This window comes from Phoxinus phoxinus (genome assembly GCF_949152265.1).
Source record: "Phoxinus phoxinus genome assembly, chromosome: 12".
NCBI lineage: Eukaryota > Metazoa > Chordata > Actinopteri > Cypriniformes > Leuciscidae > Phoxinus > Phoxinus phoxinus.
The window spans coordinates 17,707,345-17,730,009 of record NC_136887.1 but is presented as its reverse complement, the minus strand read 5'-3'; the positions used below and the strand labels follow the sequence as shown (position 1 = coordinate 17,730,009).

The 22,665-nt window shown below is 38.6% G+C and overlaps 1 protein-coding gene across 1 annotated transcript in view; it reads right to left on the bottom strand.

The window, feature by feature from the left end:
- The window catches only part of tenm2a (teneurin transmembrane protein 2a), a 292,880-nt gene that overhangs the window by 215,172 nt on the left and 55,043 nt on the right, over positions 1 to 22,665 (bottom strand). The window contains exons 2-3 of the mRNA XM_079631137.1: positions 21,438 to 21,734; positions 5,208 to 5,483 (exon numbers count right to left, since the gene is read on the bottom strand). Of these exons, the coding sequence (XP_079487263.1) occupies positions 5,208 to 5,483; positions 21,438 to 21,666 (505 nt within the window). The 5' untranslated portion in view covers positions 21,667 to 21,734. The remainder of the gene's footprint in view (positions 1 to 5,207; positions 5,484 to 21,437; positions 21,735 to 22,665) is intronic.

The following is a 22,665-nucleotide window of genomic DNA, read 5'->3' as shown; positions in this document are numbered from 1 at the left end:
AAAATTCACATTAACCAAAGAATGATTCATGGTTATTCATTCAGAGTAAGTGGAGCTGATAAAAAAAGAAAAGAAAAGGAAAACAATTGTTGTAATAATGAAACGTAATGGTCAGTGCCACAATCCTCTCTGATACACTATAGCAATTATCGGTTATGCTCAATGTGCTGCACGTCTATGGTCATGGGCTTCCCACACGGACAAACAGACGCACAGCAGGGAAACATTTAAGCTTCAAACTTAATTATCTTAACACATATTTTTTCCTCTTGTAGCAGAAAACGAAGAAATCATCAAGAAGAAAACACAATTTTTCCGAGTCCCCAACAAAGCTTCTTAAACGCTTAGTGAGACAGATCAGTGTGGCAGAATACAAATAATCCAGCAAACAAAAGCCGCCCAACTCTTCTCGCAGCATGGGGCGCCAATGTGGCTTTGTTTACCGAACGTGATGCGAAACACTGATCGCCGAACCGCTGCCAAACGTAACTCGCATGGGACCGCGACCGAATGATGGGATAATTTCTTATCTGGCTGGAGTGCAATTACTTATGCAAACAAACACGCTGCGGAGTGCAGAAATGACAGCCACCCTCGTCTGGACAGCCGGCCATCGCTTCGCACCTGCATGAATAGCAATATACACTGGAAATACTAGAGTTAAATACTATAGAGACAGCAGCAGGAAATGACAGCACCCATGCGGTGTAATAGAACCCCAGACACGTAAAGATCACTGACTCTTTGCTCTGAGAGCTGTAGCATGTGGGCATTAATCAGTCACTCAAATCGAAGAGGCTTCCAGTCATCCAGGCTGCTTAATAAGACAATCACCTGGCCTCATTATCAAGCTCCCTGTGCACCTTACCTAGCATCAAAAAGGTGTGAGGAAAATATTCTAAGAGGATTACACGGAATAGACGCCATCGATAAGCAGAAAGAGTCGAATGAGGGTTTGTTTTATCCGCCTCAGAGGGAATCACACTCTTTAATTTACTATTGACTTTTTAAATTGAGCTGACTCGAAACACTATCTACTAGTGTGTTCGAGTTACAGTATGAATGAAGCTTTTGTTATGATGGTGAATTATGTGCTATATATGGAATTACTGTTACAAATAAATTCTCGGCGGTGACACTTCTTCCATCAACCCAGAAAAGAGCTATTTTAGATTAATGCTAAACTGAGATTGACCAAGAAGTGCTTTGTGTGTTTGTTGAAACACTTTCTACATGCTACAAGATCTTCATTGATCTCCAAAGGCACTCAGGATTTGACATTAACTATGATATTTCACAGACCGTGATCATTATGTTAGGTTGTTTTAGTGCCCTTTTGCATAAACACAGCTATTATGTTAAGATGTATTAGGAACTTGTCTGACAAACTAGCAGTCTTACTTTGCATTCTTAAATTAGAGAAATCAAAGTTATAAAAGAAGATATGACCAGTAAAGAAGAAAAGCTTGCCACCGTGTTTAAGCTGCTTATGCAACAAGTGATGATTTTGTATGAATACGATCTCTATATAAGACGTAATGGGACATATCACCACGGCCCACAATGGCTGTTTTTGATATGCAATATTTGATCAAATATGTATTTGCGTCCATTATAGTATGATACGGCTATTGATAAATTTGATCATTGTAAAATATTGTTATTTTTGCACCAATGCATATTTAAGTTAGAAAGATGTATACCATACAAAGTTTTTTTTTCTTTGGTCACACTTTAGATTAGCGTCCAATTCTCACTATTAACGACTTTTGCTCCTAATAAACTCCTAATTACTGCTTACTAATAGTTAGTAAGGTAGTTGTTACGTTTAGGTATTGGGAAGGAATTGGGTAGGATTAAGGGATGTAGAATATAGTCAAGCAGAATAATGCATAAATAATAATAATAATCAGCCAAATTCCTAGTAAAATACATAAGCAACAAGTTAATAGTGAAATGGACCCTAAACTAAAGTGTTACCGTTTTTTGTGTGTGTGTTTTTCAACAAGGATGCATTAAATTGTTTAAAAGTGACAGTAAAATGATAACAGGCTATTTCAATTTTTAAATAAATGTAGTCTATTCATCAAAAAATCCTGAAAAAAATGTTTTATGATTTCCACAAAATTATTAAGCAGCACAACTGTTTTCAACATTGGTAATAATGAGAAATGTTTCTTGAGCAGCAAATCAGCATAATTATTATAATGATTTCTAAAGGATGTCAGAAAACTGAAGACTGGAGTAATGGCTGCTGAAATTTTAGCTTTGCGTCACAAAAATAAATATTAAAATAGAAAACAGTTATTTTTAAAAATTATTTATTTCACAATATTGCTGTCTTTACTGTATTTTTCAGCACTGCCGAGTCTTTGTTAAAAGCTGCTTATCTGAAGAACCTGGAAGAGCGGCTGCTATTTTTATCCTACAACTTCTGACTCCTTGCCCAATCAGATATTGACTAGTAAGCCCATGTCTAGACTTAACATCTCAAAGCACAAATGGATGTTTTAGTCAAAGCGGGTGGTAGACTTTGAAAGCTGCCTTTACGTCAGGGAGAGTATTTTGGAAGAGGCAGACAGAGGGTGATAATGGATGAAAAATTTCCTTCTGACCCCATTCTCTCTCCCTCTGTGAGTGACACCTGTCTTTCAACGTGATTGGTGCTGCTGACACATCCATAATATAACAGGGCAAAAAAAAGGAAGATGAGAGAGAGAAGGATATTGAAGTGCATCAACATGCACAACAATTGTGAAAGAAAAATGGGCAAAGATAAGGGTGAGGCTTCAAAGAGTGTTAGAAGTGGAAAGGCAGAATTGACAGGTTTACTTGCTTCTATTTTGAACATGCGCTTTCTTCCTTGTGAGAACACAGTCACTGAAAGCAATATCCCGCTTCTAATTCAGTTCAACAGCAAGAAAGCTTAATTTTCTCAAGCACAGACTCAGAGGTATCAGTCACACCTTTCATTTTTTTCATGTTAGCATCACCACAGAAAAAAAAATGCATATAGCCAAAAGCAACATTTTAAGAACATGTGTGGAGAACAGAGTGAATCCAATCACACTTAAGGCCATTTCTCACAAAACTACCGGTAGGTAAAATGATCCTAATGGAAACACCACACTTATATACAAAGGGACAATTGATCATAATTTAAAATAATGGCAGCTGTATTTTGATTGGCTCTCTTGGCAGCCATTGCTGTGAATTTGTCTGACTGATGTCGTAAGCGTACAGTATGTTAGCCCCTTGGCCCTAAAAAGATGCCACATGCAACATTTGCTCAATAAAATGGTTAAGATCATTTAATTTGGAATAGCATTATACTCTTACTATGTCTGACACATCTTTAGTATACTGAATTCATATAAAGATATCAATTACCTACTGAAAACATTTATTGACATTTATATTGTAGAAAAAGTAAGAGTAGTATGTTCAATTAATAGCATTCTGAATTCATAATTTTTGACGTTTAAATGGCAGAAGGAGTAAGAGAAGTATGCTAGTAGTAAGATACTGAACTTATTTCATATATGTCAGAAACAGTAATAGTATGCTATTATGCCAAAAGCATACTGAATTCATTTCTTCAAATATTTATATTGTAGAAACCCTTCTAGCAAAACGGGTTTGCTATTCAAAAAAGAATAGTTAATTATTTTCTTTGTATGGCAGAAATGGTAAGAGTAGCGTGCTAGTATACTATTCAAAATATCATACTGAATTATTATCTTTAAATGGCAGAAATAATATTTGGAATAGGATATTGAATTATTCTCTTCATAAATCTATATCTTCATAGCATGCTATTCCGAATATTAAACTTAATTATTTCAAATATATATTGTAAAAATAGTAAAAGTATTATGCTAGTATGCATCAAACTGAATCATAGCATATGATATGCTATTTGGAATAGCGTACTGACATACTGGATCTGTAAAATTGGTTTGCTATTCGCAATTCAGCAACATTTATGTATAAATGGGATTGGACAAAGTTTTGCTTGTAAAAGTCCAAGTGTCTATAGGTAAATTGTAGCTTGGTCTCCTAAAAAGCATACAAACTCAAAACTATATTTATTGAATCTCAGTATTACTGCTATTTGTGCAAGATAATTACAAGCTTTAAAAAGTCTTTTAAAAGTATTTTACTTAATTTATCATAGATGGTTCCTCTGTGACACATCCTGCCCAGCTTATCAGGCACAGCCTGGGCGACGTTTAATTGGGATTTCAGTGGGAATGAGCCACGGTGCAGAGCTGAGAGACGGTGTCCAGCTCGCGTCCACTGCTGTCAGAGCAGACAGGCATGCGATCCAGTGACTGGCACATGCTGTGCCTACGCGTTTTTCTGTGCCGTAAAAAACAGCGGCCGGGAGATTAGCATGGCAATTATCTGTGAGGCAATTATCAGCCGGCAAGATGAAGATGACTGCTTTCCAAGGTGTTTCTTTATGTGTTTAATAGCTGTAGAGTAGTTTGATAAATTGTCAGAGCGAGTTTGTGCGATGCTGGAATTCACAGCTGATGGATCTGCTTGAGGTGTGATATGGTGAGAACTCAATTAATTAGGATGGGTTTTGTCTTTTCATTAACCTACTCTGACATTTTCAACAAACTATGCCAAGATTAAGGATGCCACCAAATTAACAAGAAAGTGTGGAAACAAGGAACATGTTGCAGAATTCCAGCTAGGAAGGTGCCGCTGAGGATTCAGTCGTCAACAACAACATCAATGGAAGAAGATATCCAGAGATGCGTGGGAAAGCAATGTTTTCGCTTGACGGAAATGCATCCTTTGACATTTGAAAAACTTATTTATGTGTACAGTCTTTTTATATTAATTGAGTGTGACATGTCATGCTGTATCCAGTCTATTTATATGCATTTCCAGTGGCAGATTAGCTTGCAGTTTGACTAACGAAAGCGGCTTGTGTCATTGGGGAATGATTACCAATGCACAGTGAGGCTATAACACCCAGGTAAGAGCAACACAAAAGGTATACGAAATGCATTCAGCTCTAAACGAGTCGAAAGCTTATAAAAGTGAATGCTTTATCACATGTTGCACATTTTTGGCATCTGTTCTCACACACCTTACACTCTAAAAGCCTTAAAGATTTCTCTCGCACCCTTAGTTTCTCATAAACACGAAACTCGCTCGCTGCTTTCTCGCTCTCTGAAACAATCTCTCACCTGATTCGTCATCAGACTTGTTCTCGTTGTCAGAGTCGGTGAGGGTGAGTGCCGAGTTCTCCCGGCTGGAGAGGCCAGAACTGCGACGGGACTTGATGCCTTGGCCCCCCCACAGCTGGATGGCTCGCTCCGGTGAGATAGGGCCCTCTGGGTCAGAGTCCGCGTCGGAGCCGGCGCTCAGAGAGTAACCGCGCTGCAAGAGGCCGATCTCAGGGCAGTACGCGTTCTGGTGCGGGGATGGTTCACAAATGCCCAGCTCCGCTAAAGTAAAGTTCCCTAAAGTGGTCAAAACAAAGCACAATCAGTTAGTTGTTGATGCATGTGGAGGAACTGGCCTGAGAGAATTGATGCTGCCTTGATGCACCCTGTGAAGAAATCAAGCCATTTACACAAACTAGACATCTTAATCATAATGAACTAGTTTATCACAGTCAATGCACTGCAAAAGCACTCTCTAATAGCATTAAACACCTAAAACCATCACTTAGCAGGACATAAAACACACAATTCAGCACTTTGGCACCATCTCAATACTAAAACTAAAACATACATTATGACACCAGACCAGAATTACAGCATCAATATTAATCAAACAACAATATCGACAAGAAAAAGAGAAAACCACTCATTGCTCTTGCCATTTACTTCTAACTGTTTACTTGAATAATTGCATGAGTAATGTTTTATTAATTGCGAAATCTTTGAAGGCCTCACACTTTTAGTTTAATTTGTTCACATTTATAACAATATTTAACCTTTTAATATTTATTTTTGGTACTTAGCATAATAGTTTTTACTGTGGTATCACAATCTTGAAATGTCAGTGGTACTGGTACCAACTGCTGAAACTCTGGCATTGTGACGCCCCTCTCTGTTCTGCTGCTTGTACTAGACAGAAAGGAGAAGCTGTGAAACACTTCTACAGTACTTGAGTAATTATACTTCAATTATTATACTTATGTATTGGGTTATGAAACGTGTACTTCACTCAAGTACCTTTGCAAATAAACAATTACCTGGCCAGGCCAAAATCATGCTTGTTTCTTTTACTTACTCTTTACAATTAAACCTTCAAAAGTATGCCATTAGTCTTCATACAGTAAACTATCCTCCTATTAACTTTAGAAGTGGAATGATTTACTAGCTTCTATTTTGAACATAGGCTTTCTTCCACATCCATTGAAAGCAATATGCCGCTTCAAATTCAGTTCAGTTGCAGGAAAGCTTGCTTTTCAGACTCATAGAAGTATCAACATCACTGTTATTTGAAACAGCCGATAAAATCAATTTCAATGTGAAATGAATGCATTATGCTCATACAAATGTATTGAACATTGTGAAGAGACTTCTCTTTAGTCTAAAGCCATTCCTTTTGATAATGTCATACACAATAAAAATTTGGCTCGAAATTGGTCGCTGATCTTGCTCAAGTAATTTTTCTGTGCCATTCCTCCATCTTTCATGATTGTCCTGTCTTTTCTACACTGTCTCTGGAGAAAATCAATCAATCAATCAATCAATCAATCAATCAATCAATCAATCAATCAATCAATCAATCAATCAATCAATCAATCAACAAAGTCTATGTGCACAGTATACACCGTCCGTAATATATGAAGACTTGTATGCTTATGTTCAGTTATTTCACTTCAATGGCAATGAAAATTACCTATTAATTGTCATTAAAGTGAAGATACTGAACTTAAATATACAAGCTTGATAAAAATGCTAATTTTAGAAGAAAATTTCAGATGGCACTCAGAAGTCTTCATAATACTAATAATAACTGCACTTTTATTACAACACATAATATAACTATCACTAATTAATTTAGTAATTAATCAAAACTGTTAGATGTAATAGTTAACCCCATTATATATTTTAAAGCTTCAAAGCATGTTCAATATATAACAATTGCATGTGTTTAAATATAAAAATGTATGCATTTAAATGTGCTTCCTCAGTTTTGATTCCTTGTCACTATGTGCTCTGGCAGTTGTAAGGCACTATTGTAAAATTGCTTTGGAACAATAGCATTTACTGTGAAAAACTGTATATTTGAATAAACGGAATAGAGCTGAACTAAACTTTCAAACTGTATTAAGACAGACCTCACAAATAAAATGGGGGCAGCAGGATCCCGAGGTTTAACTGGTCAAATCAGTGAACGTCCGTTCAGACAGCAGCTCATGTGTGGTGCTGGACTAAGGGGTTTATTTGATCCTGCAGCTCTTTACCTGCTGTGAAATTTCCCTCACAGCATAACACCTCCTGCTTTGATGAGTGTGACCGCACTCATGCGCATACACGGCCTTGACACACACACCACACTCACAGAGAGCTGGACAGAACCCCTCTGCAAACTAATATATATATATTGCACGTCATCCAAATTAAAGCACATCAAAGTGAATCGATAAACACAAGGGAGTCCCAATTAAGGACTGGCAGTGGGAAAAACAATTAAAGGATAAGGCATGCTCAACCAATTTCTTCTCTCCAGTAATTAAAAGAGTCAATGCATGCCCTCCAATCAGCTGAAAATGAAGAAGCCATTTTATTCATTAACGCTCTTTAAGGCAGGGATCTTCACAGCGGCTGGGATCGATACTGCTAAAATCAAGAGACCTTAATAGAGTTGCTTTATTCCTGACTATGTAGTGGGTGGACATAAAGCAAAATAAAAAATAAAATAAAAAACACTGATTATAATAGTGCAAAGGTAATTATTCATTTTAAAATTGCAATTAAGTACATTTACTACTACTAATATTACACCGCTAGACAATAACATTGAATATTGCTATGCTGCTTGTAATGCTACAAACACAACTATTCTCCTAACACAACTATACTCCTATCATTCTAGTCAGACCGTACTGTACCTGAATTGAAGTAGCTCAGGAACGGGGAAAAATCCATGTACTCTGTGAGGGCAACAACACAAAATGCCACCTTTAGCCTAATACCCAACTATTACACTAACTTGCAACATTTATTACATCAAATGACATCAGGTTTACAGTGTGTACTTCCATCTTTATGAACATTTCTTCCATCACCTCACAAACAGGTTTGTTTGTACACTGTTGTGCCTTTCATAAAAGTATCAAATACCGGTAGATTAAAACAGGTTTGTATAAAACAATGACATTTTTGATGGCAAACACTTCTTAGTGTTTAATGTACAGTATATATATGTGTGTGTGTGTGTGTGTGTGTGTGTGTGTGTGCGTGTGTGTGTGTGTGTGTGCGTGTGTGTGTGTGTGTGTGTAGCATTTGTGAGTATGCAGATGAGATCGCATTTGTCAATGACATGACGCATGCTACGTTTTTTCTTCTTCATATTTTCATATTTCATTTAAATCATTCAATTAAAATGATTTGAAAGTGTTGTATAATTATAGGATGCTTTTGAAGAAGACTCCAGTCATGTTTTCTTTCTGCTGTCCAGCTTACAGGCAGTGCCATATGCATGAAGACACGTACTCGCATAATGTTTGTTGGAAATCTGCAGACTGTGAAAAAACAGACCATCTTGCTCCCTTTTTATGTTTACAAATTTATAGTACAGCCAGATGGAAAAATACCATAGTAAACCAAAAGAACAGGCATCTTTTTTCTCAAACTGGGAATCATTCCCGGAGTGGGGACCGATACCAAAAGCACACTCAAAGCTTGTCAAATCATAACTCCCTAAGGAGGAGGTCTTTCACAGTAAGAGGCCGCAAAAAAGACCCACCATCCTGAAGACCGCATAATATCATCAAAATGTCTCCTAACATCAAAATGTTCTTTTAAAGTTCTCAGAATTGTGTGTGTGTCTGTGTGTGTGTGTGTGTGTGTGTGTGTGTGTGTGTGTGTGTGTGTGTGTGTGTGTGTGTGTGTGTGTGTGTGTGTGTGTGTGTGTGTGTGTGTGTGTGTGTGTGTGTGTTGCATACAGTTATTTTTAAAACGAGATTCTGCCCCTATTCTCTTGTGGGTTAGTCAATTACACACTTTTCATTACTTCTGGTCATCCGGACTTTACTCTTGTCTTCATGTCTCTCATAATCTCCTACAATAAGGGACCATGCCTCTTTCTTCTTCCTCCTGCCAGTAACTGCAGTAAGAGCCACAATGCTCCATATTCTCTTGACCTTTGGCTTTATATTTCCTGTGCTCACTCTTTTCCTGACAGTGGTCCTCAAATAGTAGAACTCAATTCTTACATGTCATGCATTTGCTGAGGTTACTAAACTGCTTCCTGCAGCTATCAAATACAATAGCCTATGAGGGAGTAAAACAATTTGTCCTGTTCCATAGTTGTCTAAAACATCACAGTTATAATGAACTGTTTACCAGCAACATTTTGGCGCCATCTGAAGATACTGTTTACAGGTCATGTTTTTATGAGCTGTATAGGAAGACAAATGCATAAACTTAATTGACTAGGCTGGATAAAGTATCTGTGCCACCCACTAGACAAGTACATTTCCGTGCAAATGCATTTGTGCACAAATCCGCAACGTAGTTTGATCTATGTTGTTTGCTTGTTTCTTTTTAGAATGGTATTTTGTACACTGTTAACTAGATGTTAAGACTTTTTTTATTTAATATCATACTGAATTATGGGGTTTTGTAAAAAAAAATATATATATATATATATGTTTTTGAAATAAGTCTATCACGCTTTTTTTCTTTTAAAAGCTTATAGCTTTTAAACTTTTTTTTTTTCAATTTCATAATGTGGTGGCAAATACTGTAGGAATTTATTTTCAGCACTTTAGTGAATCTGTAAATACATGTAAATATAAATGCAAATAAATAAAGTAAAAGCTGGTAGAGAAGGTAGTAGGCAGATCAGTTGAGAGAAAAAGGTGTGTGTGTGTGTGTGTGTGTGTGTGTGTGTGTGTGTGTGTGTGTGTGTGTGTGTGTGTGTGTGTGTGTGTGTGTGTGTGTGTGTGTGTGTGTGTGTGTGTGTGTGTGTGTGTGTGTGTGGGCACTTCACATATGTACAGCTTGATCATGAAGCCATATGAAGATTTGAGTATGCAGTTGTGCATGGTGTTATATAAAGACTTGTCTACTGATCTGAAGTAATGGATCTATCTTTCTATCTATGCATCTATCTATTCATCCATCCATAACTTCTCAGAAATGACTTTCTGCAACCCTAGTAAGATCTTTCATCTCATTTCCCATTCCATTTTAGAAGCTGGTGCCAAATTAGTCCAACAGGTCATTTGAAAAAGTAAAAAAGTTCAACTTTTAGTGATTCTGGAGACTGTAGGGGAGCTGCACTAGATCTTAAAAATGGGCTTTTAGAGACTCTCATCTGACATACAGTGCTTCGGTCTTGGCTGGAGGTGTGTTACGGCTTTTTTTTTTTGCATTAAAGCCTTGTACAGGTGCCTGGACACACACTGAGGTAATTTACGGGCCTAACACATCCCCGAGGACTGACTCAATCTCATTTTGGGCCCCAAGAGTGTAAATTGTCCACTGGTCATTATGCTTCATCAGGCCCATGAAAGAAGCATTTGACTTTCCTGAGAGAGAGGGCTGATTGGCCATTTGAGTAATATAAAAAGACCTCCGCTTCAGCAGGGAGAAGGATGTGATTTCTGCGTCCAGATCGGCATGCCTCTCTGTGGTCTCTATATAACCCCCCACACCCCACTACTGATGATGGCGGGTAATGGACCTGCTCCAGAGAGCGTCTTTGTGCTGCGTGTTTGTTCATGTTCTGTGGGCTGATGGTTATTATTGTTACTGAAGGCATGCACTGAGTAAATGGAGCTCTGTGGGAACCTGCGAGAGTAAGTGAGAGCTGACTGAATCTTATTTAAATCTGCCACTTGACAAATTTAAACTTTAACTATTTTAAAATAAACTTTGGGAAGAGTTATGTGTGGGGTACACCATTTTTAAGTTGTCAGTCACCATAGACTGTAAAACAAATTTGGACGTAGTGTCCGTGATGTCACCCCTAGGTTTTCTGAAGAGTATTTTTGAAGCCCAAAGTGGGCGGAGCCAGCCGTCGCCATCTTGGCAGCACGTCACTTCCGGATAACCGAAAATGGTCAGAGAGGCGGGATTAGCTGAGTTGATGTGAGGGCTAACAGACAAACGGCTAGTAATGACAGCAGCGGCAATCCACCTGTCACTCAAGTGACCATGCCCTTAATTATGCAGAACTTTAAGGCTTGATATCATTTAAACGGATGAGTTATAAAAAAATGCACCCCTCTCACAGTTGTCATGAAGGGCAAAATTAGCTATATAGACCGAAACCTCTTTTTGAACCAGGCTGTAAACATATTTTTTTCTGCAGTAAAGATGGGCATTTTAACATGGGGGGTCTTTGGGATTGACTCTCTTTTAGAGCCTCTAGTGGTCAGTCAATGAATTGCAGTCACTTGACTCTATTCTGTGTTGGATTCAAGAGTGAGACCGGAAGGTTGCTGCTTGGTTGTCATATCTACCTAAAATATGTAGAAGAAATTATGTACAGTGAATCCAAAAGTATTTGGACACTTTAGACACATTCAAATTAATAATTGCCAATGTGTGAGAATATCAGCCCAAGCCACATTTATATTACATTTATTTACCGGTATAGACATTTTTTTTGTGTGTGTTTTAGATGACACCAACTTCTTGGTCGAGTAAATGTTATTGCAAAAAAAGTAAAGTGAGTTCTGACAGTCATACTTTTTATGTGTGGATTAGGTGTCTGAATTTTATGCATATACTATAAATTGAAAAAAAAAAATTAGCAGTGAACAGATAAATCAAGGTCAGCCTGCTGTGTTCTAGGCAAGGTACATTACTATGAGGTGGATCGTGAGATTGTGGTGCCATTAATGAAATGACACAGCTGGCTCGGCATCCCTCTTGATATCTACACCCAGATCCGCTCACTTTCTCAGCTCATGTACACACACACACACACACACACACACACACACACACACACACACACACACAATCACGACACCTTCAATCAATCAGCACCCATTCAGATTTACCTCTTATTCAACACTCACTGTATTATGCTCTCCAAGCAACTAGTTAATGTAGTGCACTATAATTATATTGCTATGGAGACGCAGTTGGGTTCCCCATCATTTGCCAGTAACTAATACACCTATTTGATAGAGATACAGATTTTCCATAATTGACTGAACGCACACTGCATTCCATGGGAAATCAGCTACTGCCAGTTACACAATGTTGGGGTGTGTAACACATCACAAGTAACACGTGTTAACAATGTACTGTACATGTAATGTTACAATGTAATTTATGCTTGTGATTGCAAAGCTGAATTTTAGTCATCATTGCGTAAAGTCAAAATTAAGTATGTGTTCTGAGTTCGTCACACCACAGAAAAATGTGTTATTAGCCACCCAGCCAAATTTGAATGATAAAAAAGCCGGCAAGTACATAAAATAAGCTATCAAAATCTTGAAAAAATGAGCAGTAGGCTAGTCTCAGCTCTCAAACGCTGAGGGCGTGTCCGCTGTCTGCGCTGAAACCACGCCCACTCGCGCGAAAGCTGCAGTCGCCACACTAAACTGTGGAATTACTGTGTGGACTACCTACTATAATTATCACATAATAAGCACACAAGGCAACTTACACTCATTGGTGGGCACGCACTGCCGATGATGGCACAGTTGTCGGAGCGACGGGAGGATGAAGGCCGAGGCGGGAGATAACGTTAGTCGGTTCGGCCACATTCACCAGTAACAGCGGATTATCAGTGAATCCCAGTTTTCTCCGACGAAAGTTTATAAATCTATCCCGTGTAAAATGATAATTACAGAGGCGGGTTTTGGTGGTGATCTTCAGCTCTCCATCAAGGTTGCTCTTCACAAAATTAATCCACCTTTTCTTAATGTGATCGTTTTTCGGAAATTTAAATAAGGACGCCGATCTGTACGTGATCGCATCCAGGTAGTACGCATTTCCGTGACGAAGGCATAGCTAGCTGGCAAACTGTTGGCTGCTGTAGTAACTACTGGTAGGTACTGACAGACAGTAACTCGCGATTGAGCGGCAAACTGATGTGAATGTGCTCTATTTTTAGGGGAGGGGCCAGCGTCAGGGACTCCGGGTCACCCTAGCTCCAGTGCAACATCAAGTAGGGGCGGGGCCAGGAGCTCAGGGGCTCCAGTGCGTCATCGAGCCCCTGTTTTAGCCCCGCCCAAAAAATCCGGAACACAGCAATGGTGAAAAACTGTTTAACGGTCTAACTCCACAATTCAGTACTTCACAGTTCACAGTCTTTGTAATATGTTTTAGCAATACATTTCTAACATTTATAATGTGTTTACAATTTTTTTTTTAGAATTGCCTTTACAGGGATTTTTTTTTTTTTATCAATGCTGAAAACAGTTGTGCTGCTTAATATATATTTTTTGAAATGATGTAAATTTTTTGAGGATTATTTAATTAATAGAAAGGACAGCATTTATTTGAAACAGAAATCTTTTGTAACATTATAAAAGTCTTTAATGTCACTTTTAATACACATTATGTGTCCTTGCTGAATAAAAACATTCATTTCTTTTTTTTTCTTTTTTACAAATCCTTTTACTGACTTCAAACTATTGATTGGAAGTGTATGTTATTTTTTTTAATGTATTTAACTTACAAGAACACAAACGCAACGACTTCAAAACTAGTGGTGAATTTTTTTTACGAAAAAGTAACTAGACACACGTTAAGAATAAAATGTCAAGATGTGACAAGACTGGTTATTTTTACAATTGTGCAATATTTTAACACCTCACTGTAAAAATAACGTCTCCTAACACTGCAGATACCGAGCGGAAACTGCCGCTTCGCCTTGGTTGACCGTGTGAGGATCGCATCTAGCACACTGTCTGATTCAGAGCCTCCTACCTGTCCCCGTGACATCAGATCCTGCGTGGGGCGTGCAGGCACCGTAGGTGGTATGCTATCATCGGTGGTCTCAGAAGGGCAGGGTGTTAATTGAGAGGGTTTACGCTCAGCAGTGGGTGTCCAGTGAGTTTTCGCAGCATACTTTGTTCCCAGGATGCATAGCACATCATTAGGGCCCCCATTAATGTTGGGACATAGAGTTAACAGCTAAGCAAGAACAGGGCCCTCAGTGTCAAACGCCCTGCCCCATGTGAGCCACCTGCGCCACGCGGCCACTCAACACCTTTTAATTGGGCAGCAGAAATAGATCTGACCCCACAGGGAGCCATTTTGCTTCTCATAAACCACCTGACATAAGCCCTTGATATGAACACCATCGCATACGCTGCAAAAGGCTTCACCGCTCATGTTTGAAGGCCTGAAGGAAGCAGATCTAAAGCCTTGGGAGTGCTAAGAGGGTGAGTATATTTGTTTGGTAGTCTGATAGCGTTCAAGTTGAGATCCATACTGGTTAACAGTTTGTAAATTTGTGGTGACAATTTTATCGAAACATCTGTCTGCATTTGGCACTCCATTACACTTGTATAATGGCTTGGGTTGTGTTTACTGATCAAACCAGAGAGCTCCAAAACGTATCTCTAATTTATGAGACCTTCAGTGTTTCCCATTACAACACAAGCTCGCTACTCATTACACAAAGTGTCATTTTAACCTCTCTCTCTCTCCAAAAAATAAATGTCTGAATGTTTTAGAGTCTCGAGGCGCTGAGTAAGATGCGGTATAAGGCTGGATTTGACAAAGTATTAAATACCCTGCACTCAGCAGCGTAGTACCATAATTGAACCCAAGGGCAAAAGCGCCCCAAATCGCAGCCACTTAGCCATGCAATACTGTACAAAATATTTAATAATTAAAAGAATCATTCCTACGGAGGGATAAAACAACAGCCTGAGAGATACAAGGAATGACATGTGTAATTAGGCAGAGCTTAGCAGGCTGGTGTCAGAAGAGGTGACGCAGCTGTCCAAACTGTAAGTTTAATCGGCATATCATGAGTGCTATTAAGTGCCAACTGACCCCCTGATGGCCTTCAGGGCTCAGACTGGCCACTCAGTCTTGTCGTTTTGGATATAGTGCCCTGGTGATGTGGTAAGCTAAGCTCCTTCATTATATTTCTCAACCACCCACAGCAGCTACAATGATTTACTTCTGCCTTATAAGACCCCCAAATAATACAGCAAGTAATATATATTATTCTAACTGCAGGTTGGTTGTGGTTGCCAAGCAATGTATTATCTATGGTCTATATCGCACTCACATTGCACACACAGGTGTGTATTTATAGTCATTCTACTGCAGCTTTGGATCATCCAATCAGAATTTTAAACTATCTTTTTTTTATGTCACTGTAACTATTTTTAACAATAACTTTATAAAATGGCCCCATGCTTATCCTGTAAGCTTTTGTAATGTTAAACTGTGGGGTGCCACACTTTTACACAAATAATAATAGTAATAATTGTAGTTGTAGTTGAATAAATTAATAAAAAATAAAACATTAATAAATAAGGTAATATATAGGCCTACCTTTAGACTAAACGGCAGAGGTCATGCATGTATATGTATATAAAATAACGATTCAGCCCTCAGGGGAACCAGGATAACATAATGAGAGAATGTTGGCTGTGATCATAATGTGGATTTTCCTTGAGAGATTCCAGAACAGATTAAAGGCTTTAAGCAAGAATATGCCATATTAAATTCTTAAAAGATTAAGCGACATCATGTTAATGTAATTATTGTAAGGCTGCTGGAATATACGTACAACCTAAGTTTAAAAATACAAACAAACAAACAAACAAATAAATGCTGGATTAATCTGTTCAGAAGTTTTCGCCTGTTTGGGTGTGTGATCTCCTGCTGTTTGAGTTTTCCCCCCCTTGCCTATCACTAAATATGTGTCACACACACAGATACAAAAATAATGTGTCAAATATGTATCATACACTTCAATGAGTAAATGAACTGAGACAGGATTGTTTCATATGATCTTCAGCTCAATCTATTGAACGCGGAGTAAAGGTGATGAGACACGGGGTAACTTTTTGAGTAATCTCCCCGTCAACAGGCAGCCAGGTGAGACACAGGGCCCACGGCCGATCTAAATTATACATAGGCTATAGAAATTTGTTTCCCATTCTCAATGGGAAAGTGCCCAAGCAACATCGCTCAACAACATTGCCCAGAAATATTGCTCAAAAAGTTGCCCAGTGTATCATCACCGTCAGACTGAATATCTAAAGGTGTTAAACTATATTTTGTGCATGACAAATATTTTTGTATTTCTAATTTTGCAAGCTACTCATTTTGTTACAGAGTTGCCGTACCAAGGTTGTTATTTATATTATCTATTTATGATAATTTCATAAATATGTGGTATTCAGATTTATAAATAAAGGACATATTAAGGTATAGTCTGAGGAAAGGTTATTGTAAGGGTGCAAGAATGCAACACTATCATTTTGATAAATAAAATAAAGAGATAAATCAATTGAAATGGTGCACACCGTATGTACTAAAACATATCCTCTCAAATCTAGTAATAATGTCTGATTAATTTTAAACCGTGAAAATGTAAATGTTGCTATTTGAAAAAAAAAAAATAATAACAATGTCAGGAAATGTGGGTAAACTTTGGTTCCATGTTCTAAGAATAAATGTTAGAGCATTTTTCTGATGTTTTTGGGGTTAAAAAATGATTTGCCTTGAAATGAACAGCTTTGCTTGTATGGGTTGACAAGCAGACTAGTTACAGACAGAGGAGCGTCTGGAAGCTTCAGGGACACTTGAAACCAATTCCCAAGCCATCAATGAGCAAACAAGAAAACTCTCAGCTGTCTCAAGGTTGATGTGAAAAGAGTTCCAGGGTGTTTGGAAGAGTGGACAAGGCTACAGGGCAATGAGAAATAGAATGTGACGAGGGCAGAGAGAGACAGAAAGACAGAGAGGGAGAGAGAGAGAGACTGCATTTAATCTCAGAGTCTTTTATTTTTAATACCCGCCAGGTTCTTCTGTTCTCCCTTTGATCTTTTCCTGCCCAGATTTATTGCGATAAACCGACAAACCACAGAATCAACAAAATAAAATAATCAATGAAATGTGTGACAGCTAATTCCACATCAAAACCACAGCTGTAGGGATGAGGAGAGGGGACGAAGTGGGAAAGAACGAGTCTCAGAAAAGTCAAGTACAATATCATAAACAAACTGCTGGGGGGACTCCTAAACAGAAGATGACTAGCTCCTCTTTGAATGCCGTGCACAAGCTATCAGCTTGTTTTAGTTAGCTCATAAAGTAGGAATTAGAGGTTAGGCAGTGTGCTGCTATCCTCTGAAATCCACAATAGAGCCTGTGACGTTTGGAACAAAAACCAACATACAAATCTAGGATCAAACCGGATCCAAACAAACACCCCAGAGGGACCGCTAAAGCCCCTAATGTGAAACTCATTCGTTCAGAATCGGCAAATAGTTTGATGACGTCTATAAAAAAAAAAACAGATGCACATTTTATACAGTCAGGAAGGGCTGTTAATAGACAATTTTTTACTCTGCTATTTATAATAATACAAAAATAAAAAAATAATATATATATATTTTTTAATATATATAACTATTTTTTTTTTATAGTTAATTAGACTAACTTAAGTTAAATTAGCATCCCTACACACACAAACACAAAGTGTTGCCAATAGTGTCCCCATCACAAAAAGTAAGGTGCAAAACAAAACAAAACAAAATAAAAGCTTGCTGCAATCTATGGTGTTGCAGGACAGGCAGTGAGTGTAGCATCTCTACCGAAGGCCTGCAGACACAGATGTGTCTCTGTAGACACAGATGTGCCCCTGTAGGGGTGTGAAGACATAGAGGGGCGGAGAGTGATGGAACATTCGATCTACTGGCCTACCGCTCGCAGCTGGACCATACGCTCGAGAGCCACCAGTGAGCCAAAGAGCCCAGCTCAGTTTTCATTTTCACCTAAGAGGCACCATTACTGAGATGTCGAACACATCTGTTTATAGAAATAAGTGGCCAGATCAATTACAATCAAAGTAAGGGATGCTAGGAATCTACATCACCTCATAAATTCAATACAATGTAATTTACGACCGTTTGACTGATTCAGTTCAATTCTCCACTGTTCTGGCTAAAATGGCACTGCTAACAACAAATTACAAATGACTTAAAGGATTAGTTCACAGAAAAATTTAAATTAATTAATTCAATAATTTGCTCACCCTCACATCGTTAAAAACTATGCAAAGAAAAAGATATATATTAATTTTCATTTTTCGGTGAACTAACCCTTTAAGTCATTTGTAATTTGTAAGTCATATATATATATATATATATATATATATATATATATATATATATATATATATATATATATTATTATTATTATTATTGGTACATATATATCATATTTAGTAAAATTGTAAATGACAGAATTTAAATTAACATTTTTGGGTGGATTATTCCTTTCATTTTAATTTAAAATAGACAAAAATAATATCTGTATATCATTATCCTTTATTATTTATGTTTTTTTCATGTTTGTCAACAACCAATTACTGTTTTCAAAATTGTACACTATTTTTTATAAATAAACACTTTAAAATATCATCCGCTTTATATGCTATAAATTAATGTAGACATTACAATATAACGTAGAATATGAAAATAAAATAAAAAATTCAGATTTGCTAAAGATTACATTTAACGGGATTACCTAAGTGAGCATTAGTTGACAGTAAATGTAAAAATGCAAACTGGAAAAGAGCACGACCAATTCAATAAATAAATAAACAAAAAATAGCCAATAGCTAGTACAAAAAAATTCTATATACAAAAAAAAAAGTACAGTCTGCAATGCTTTAAGTACTTTATGTGAATGACAATCCTGACCTGTGAGCATATTCTCATACCCCACACAGCAAAGAGACTTAAAGCGAGGAGCATTAAGAGTCAAATCTGCACTCAGCATGACGTTCAGGAGCATTAGGAGCATGTTGTGTCCACAAACACGAAATGCAGTCGGAGTGAAAGGTTGGACTGTTCATTCGGACAGAAAATAGCTCTCTTAAAAAAAGTTGAAAAGTAATATTCCGCTTCCTCTCTGCGCAACCGTTTACGTGGGCCGTGATGACTATGTGAGTGAGCGGGAGAGAGGAGCGTAATTTGGCAGTGCCCTTTGAGTGCTGTTACATATGGCCCTTGCACACTGTTAGTCTCCCGTGGCAACACTTCCCACGGATGCATCTGCAGTCAGTGAGCCGCTAGCGCCTCAAGTAGCATCACTCTGACGGCTACCAGCCTGTCAGTCTGTCTATCTGTCCTCCCTCAATCCAGTTCTCTAAAGCTACCCATAATTCTTGCTCACTGTCGCTGTCACCACACATCCCCCGAGGGGACACAGGCCACTCCACCCCGGGCTGCATGAGCTCTGGGATCTGTTGTCAGTGGCTAAGTGCTGTGGCAAGAAACAGTTGAATGGATGGAGAGAAAAGAGGCTGCAATCTCTCCAGCGCTCGCTCTGAAAACCCGGTCTGGCGCTGATCAATGGCATCGAGTTGAAATCCATTTCAGTGCAATCAATGCGGCACCGGCAGCGGCTCACGCAGAGGACGACTCGCAGGCCTGACCCTGCTTTTTTTAAAGATGACCCCCGCTCCGGATCCACAGCAGCCTGCTCATTATGATGGTGCAGCCTTTAGACAGTACTCGCTCGCTCTCTTCCTGTTTTTCCTCTACCGCTTCCTCTTCTAGCCTGCCTCAGTTGACGCGGCTGACTTTTCTTATTAGCATCATCAAAGACATTCAAAAAGGGATGTAAAACACAAAGATTAAACAAAGGGTGCCGTATCTGAACCAATCAGTCGAGTTTGAGCTAGTAAGCCAGTCACCTTCAATTTGAATCAGCACCGATCAAAAGTCTCCCGTTATTTTAGCATGCATCTGCAGTTTGGCACTGCGCCGAACATCCCTGCAACAAGTCTGCAGCCTGAGGCATGAAGTGGGTCGACCAGCATAAGCTATACGACGAGTAAGACTGAACAGGTGACGGCGGATCAGAGGCATCAGGCTGGGAATCGTCTGCTGGGAATTGGTGGCACATTTGAAGCAGCAGGGGGCAGACTTGGAGGGACTTCCTGTAATTTAAGTAAGCGCTCTGAGGTCGAGTTGCACTTCTCTCCAGCAGCATGCGTAAACACAGAGAAGGTCTGTTAACTGAACTATTCTGCTTTTATGCTTTAACCCTTCTCTGTACATGCCATAGACACAATGTGATTTTGTTTTTGTTGATCCAAAATCATCTAAATCAGATTATTATCACCCTAAAATTGTACCTACCATACTGTTAAAAAAGATGGGAGTGAAGTGTTGTTAGTCCCTAACTAGGGATGAAAATCTAAAGACAATTATGATCTGATTTCAAAATTATTCCTGATAAATCAAAAACATTTCTTACACCATATCCAGATGCGATGTGAAGCTGTAACACACTGTAGGATAAACAGCACCTTTTCCATGTTAATCCGAGTTTTTTTTCTCATAGCCAGCCGCAACGGCGATACATGACGGGTGGCAATATTCTATTTTAAAACGAATTCTATTCGTGTCTGTGACATTGTTGCTAGTACAACAACATAATGATAGTCTCAGGTACTGATCATGTCCTTTATTTGATGTTCAAATAATTGAATGCAATTTTGAATATCATTTTGCATGACTTTTATAGACACACTGAAAGCGATGGATAATTAACCTCAGATCTGAATACATGAAAAGAAACTGTGAACTCAATGTGAACATGCAAGTGTATTCCACGACAAAGAATGTTTCAGTTATGTAAAAATGGTGTAATATTTATGAATTTGCTCATTTCGTTGCGACGCACACTCTTCTGATTGGCTTTGATTTTTGATTGATTTTGTTGCATCACGTCTAGTGTGGTCAGACAAATTGATTGTCACTGAATTCTTATTGCATTGCATGTTTTTCAAAAGAATGGCATTTATTTGAAATAAAAATATTTTGTAACATTATAAATGTTTTTACCGTGAATAAAAAAAAAAAAGGTATTCAGGAAGCATGCATTTTTTTAAACACATTTCTATTGCCCTAAAATATGAAATATACAATATTCCCACACTGTCAAATGCATGTGGTATATGATCAGCACTGAGCGCTGTGTCTTCTGCAATTCTGAGTTACATTTGTGCTGTATATGTGGTTGTGTCTATACTTTGTGGTGTATCTCTTGTGTGTTTACCTCCTTGTCTGGTGAACTCATCTGCTTCATGGTGAACCAGGTCCGCCACACATCCTCCGTAACGAAGGCGCGAGTCATGATCGAAAGCTTTCAGGGTCTCACTAGAGCTGTAGGATTTCTGGGTGGGTACGCGACATTCGTCGTTGTCCAGGGAGGAGGTGGTGAACTGGAAATCTTTCCCACAGCGGGCGTGGGACAGTGTACGGTGCCTGCGCTCCTTCAGATCCATGACATCTGCTGCAGCCCGGTGATCAGATCAGTCCACAAGGCGGTCTCAACAGCTGTACAGTCCTTCACCTGTTCATAGAAGACAGCACAAATCAATAGATTTCAAAACATAAATTCCAAGACAAAACGACCAACATGAATTGCTGGTTTATGCTTATTGTTGCTGGTTTTGTGCTGGTCCAGCTAGTGGACCAACATAGTCATCTTGTCAGCCAGCAAATCTTATCCAGAGAAGCTTTCTGCTAGAGTTTTATCAGCACTGAAGCATCATAAATCCAGGCCCACATGGAATCAGAAAGCTTTGCAGAATTGAGTAGAATTATAATATCCATTATTCAAAAAATTATAAACTCTGTGTGTGTTCTGTGAATATTTTGGATAATTTGATTATGCTTCAGCCACCAAAAAGAATGTGGTACTCAGCAATGTGTAACACATTTGACCATTCTGAAGAGCTTCACAGATTTTCACACAGCACAGAAAATGTGAAAATGTTTATTTCTAGGTATTAGAAAGAAAACGGCATATCATTCAGTCATTGTCAAATGAATAAATCCTGTCTGTGAATTACAGACAAACAAAATCTCTTTCCACAGCAACTTTGGCTGCATGGCGTGTTCATAAACAAAACAGTGGAGAACCATCTAAACATAAAGAAGAAGCTGTCATTACAGCCATAATCACAGATGAAATAGTAGAGCAGGAACTGAGACGTGTGGAGGAGTGAAGTCATGTTGCCGGTGAAGAATGAGTGATAGAGTGAAACAGAGGAGAAGGGGGAGGAGAAAGGAAATGACTTGAGGGCATTGCGAGTCTCTTCCTCATTATCGCAGACAGAGTGAGAAAAGCTCCCTCTGTGGCCGTGAGAGGATAATCACAGATGCCTGGATGTGCCGAGGAAAACAGGGAGCCGAACACAGCTCGGCCCGATCGTATCACGCGCTCACACACAAAAACACAAAAACACCAGCACTTATCTATTTAAAATCCAATGCACACT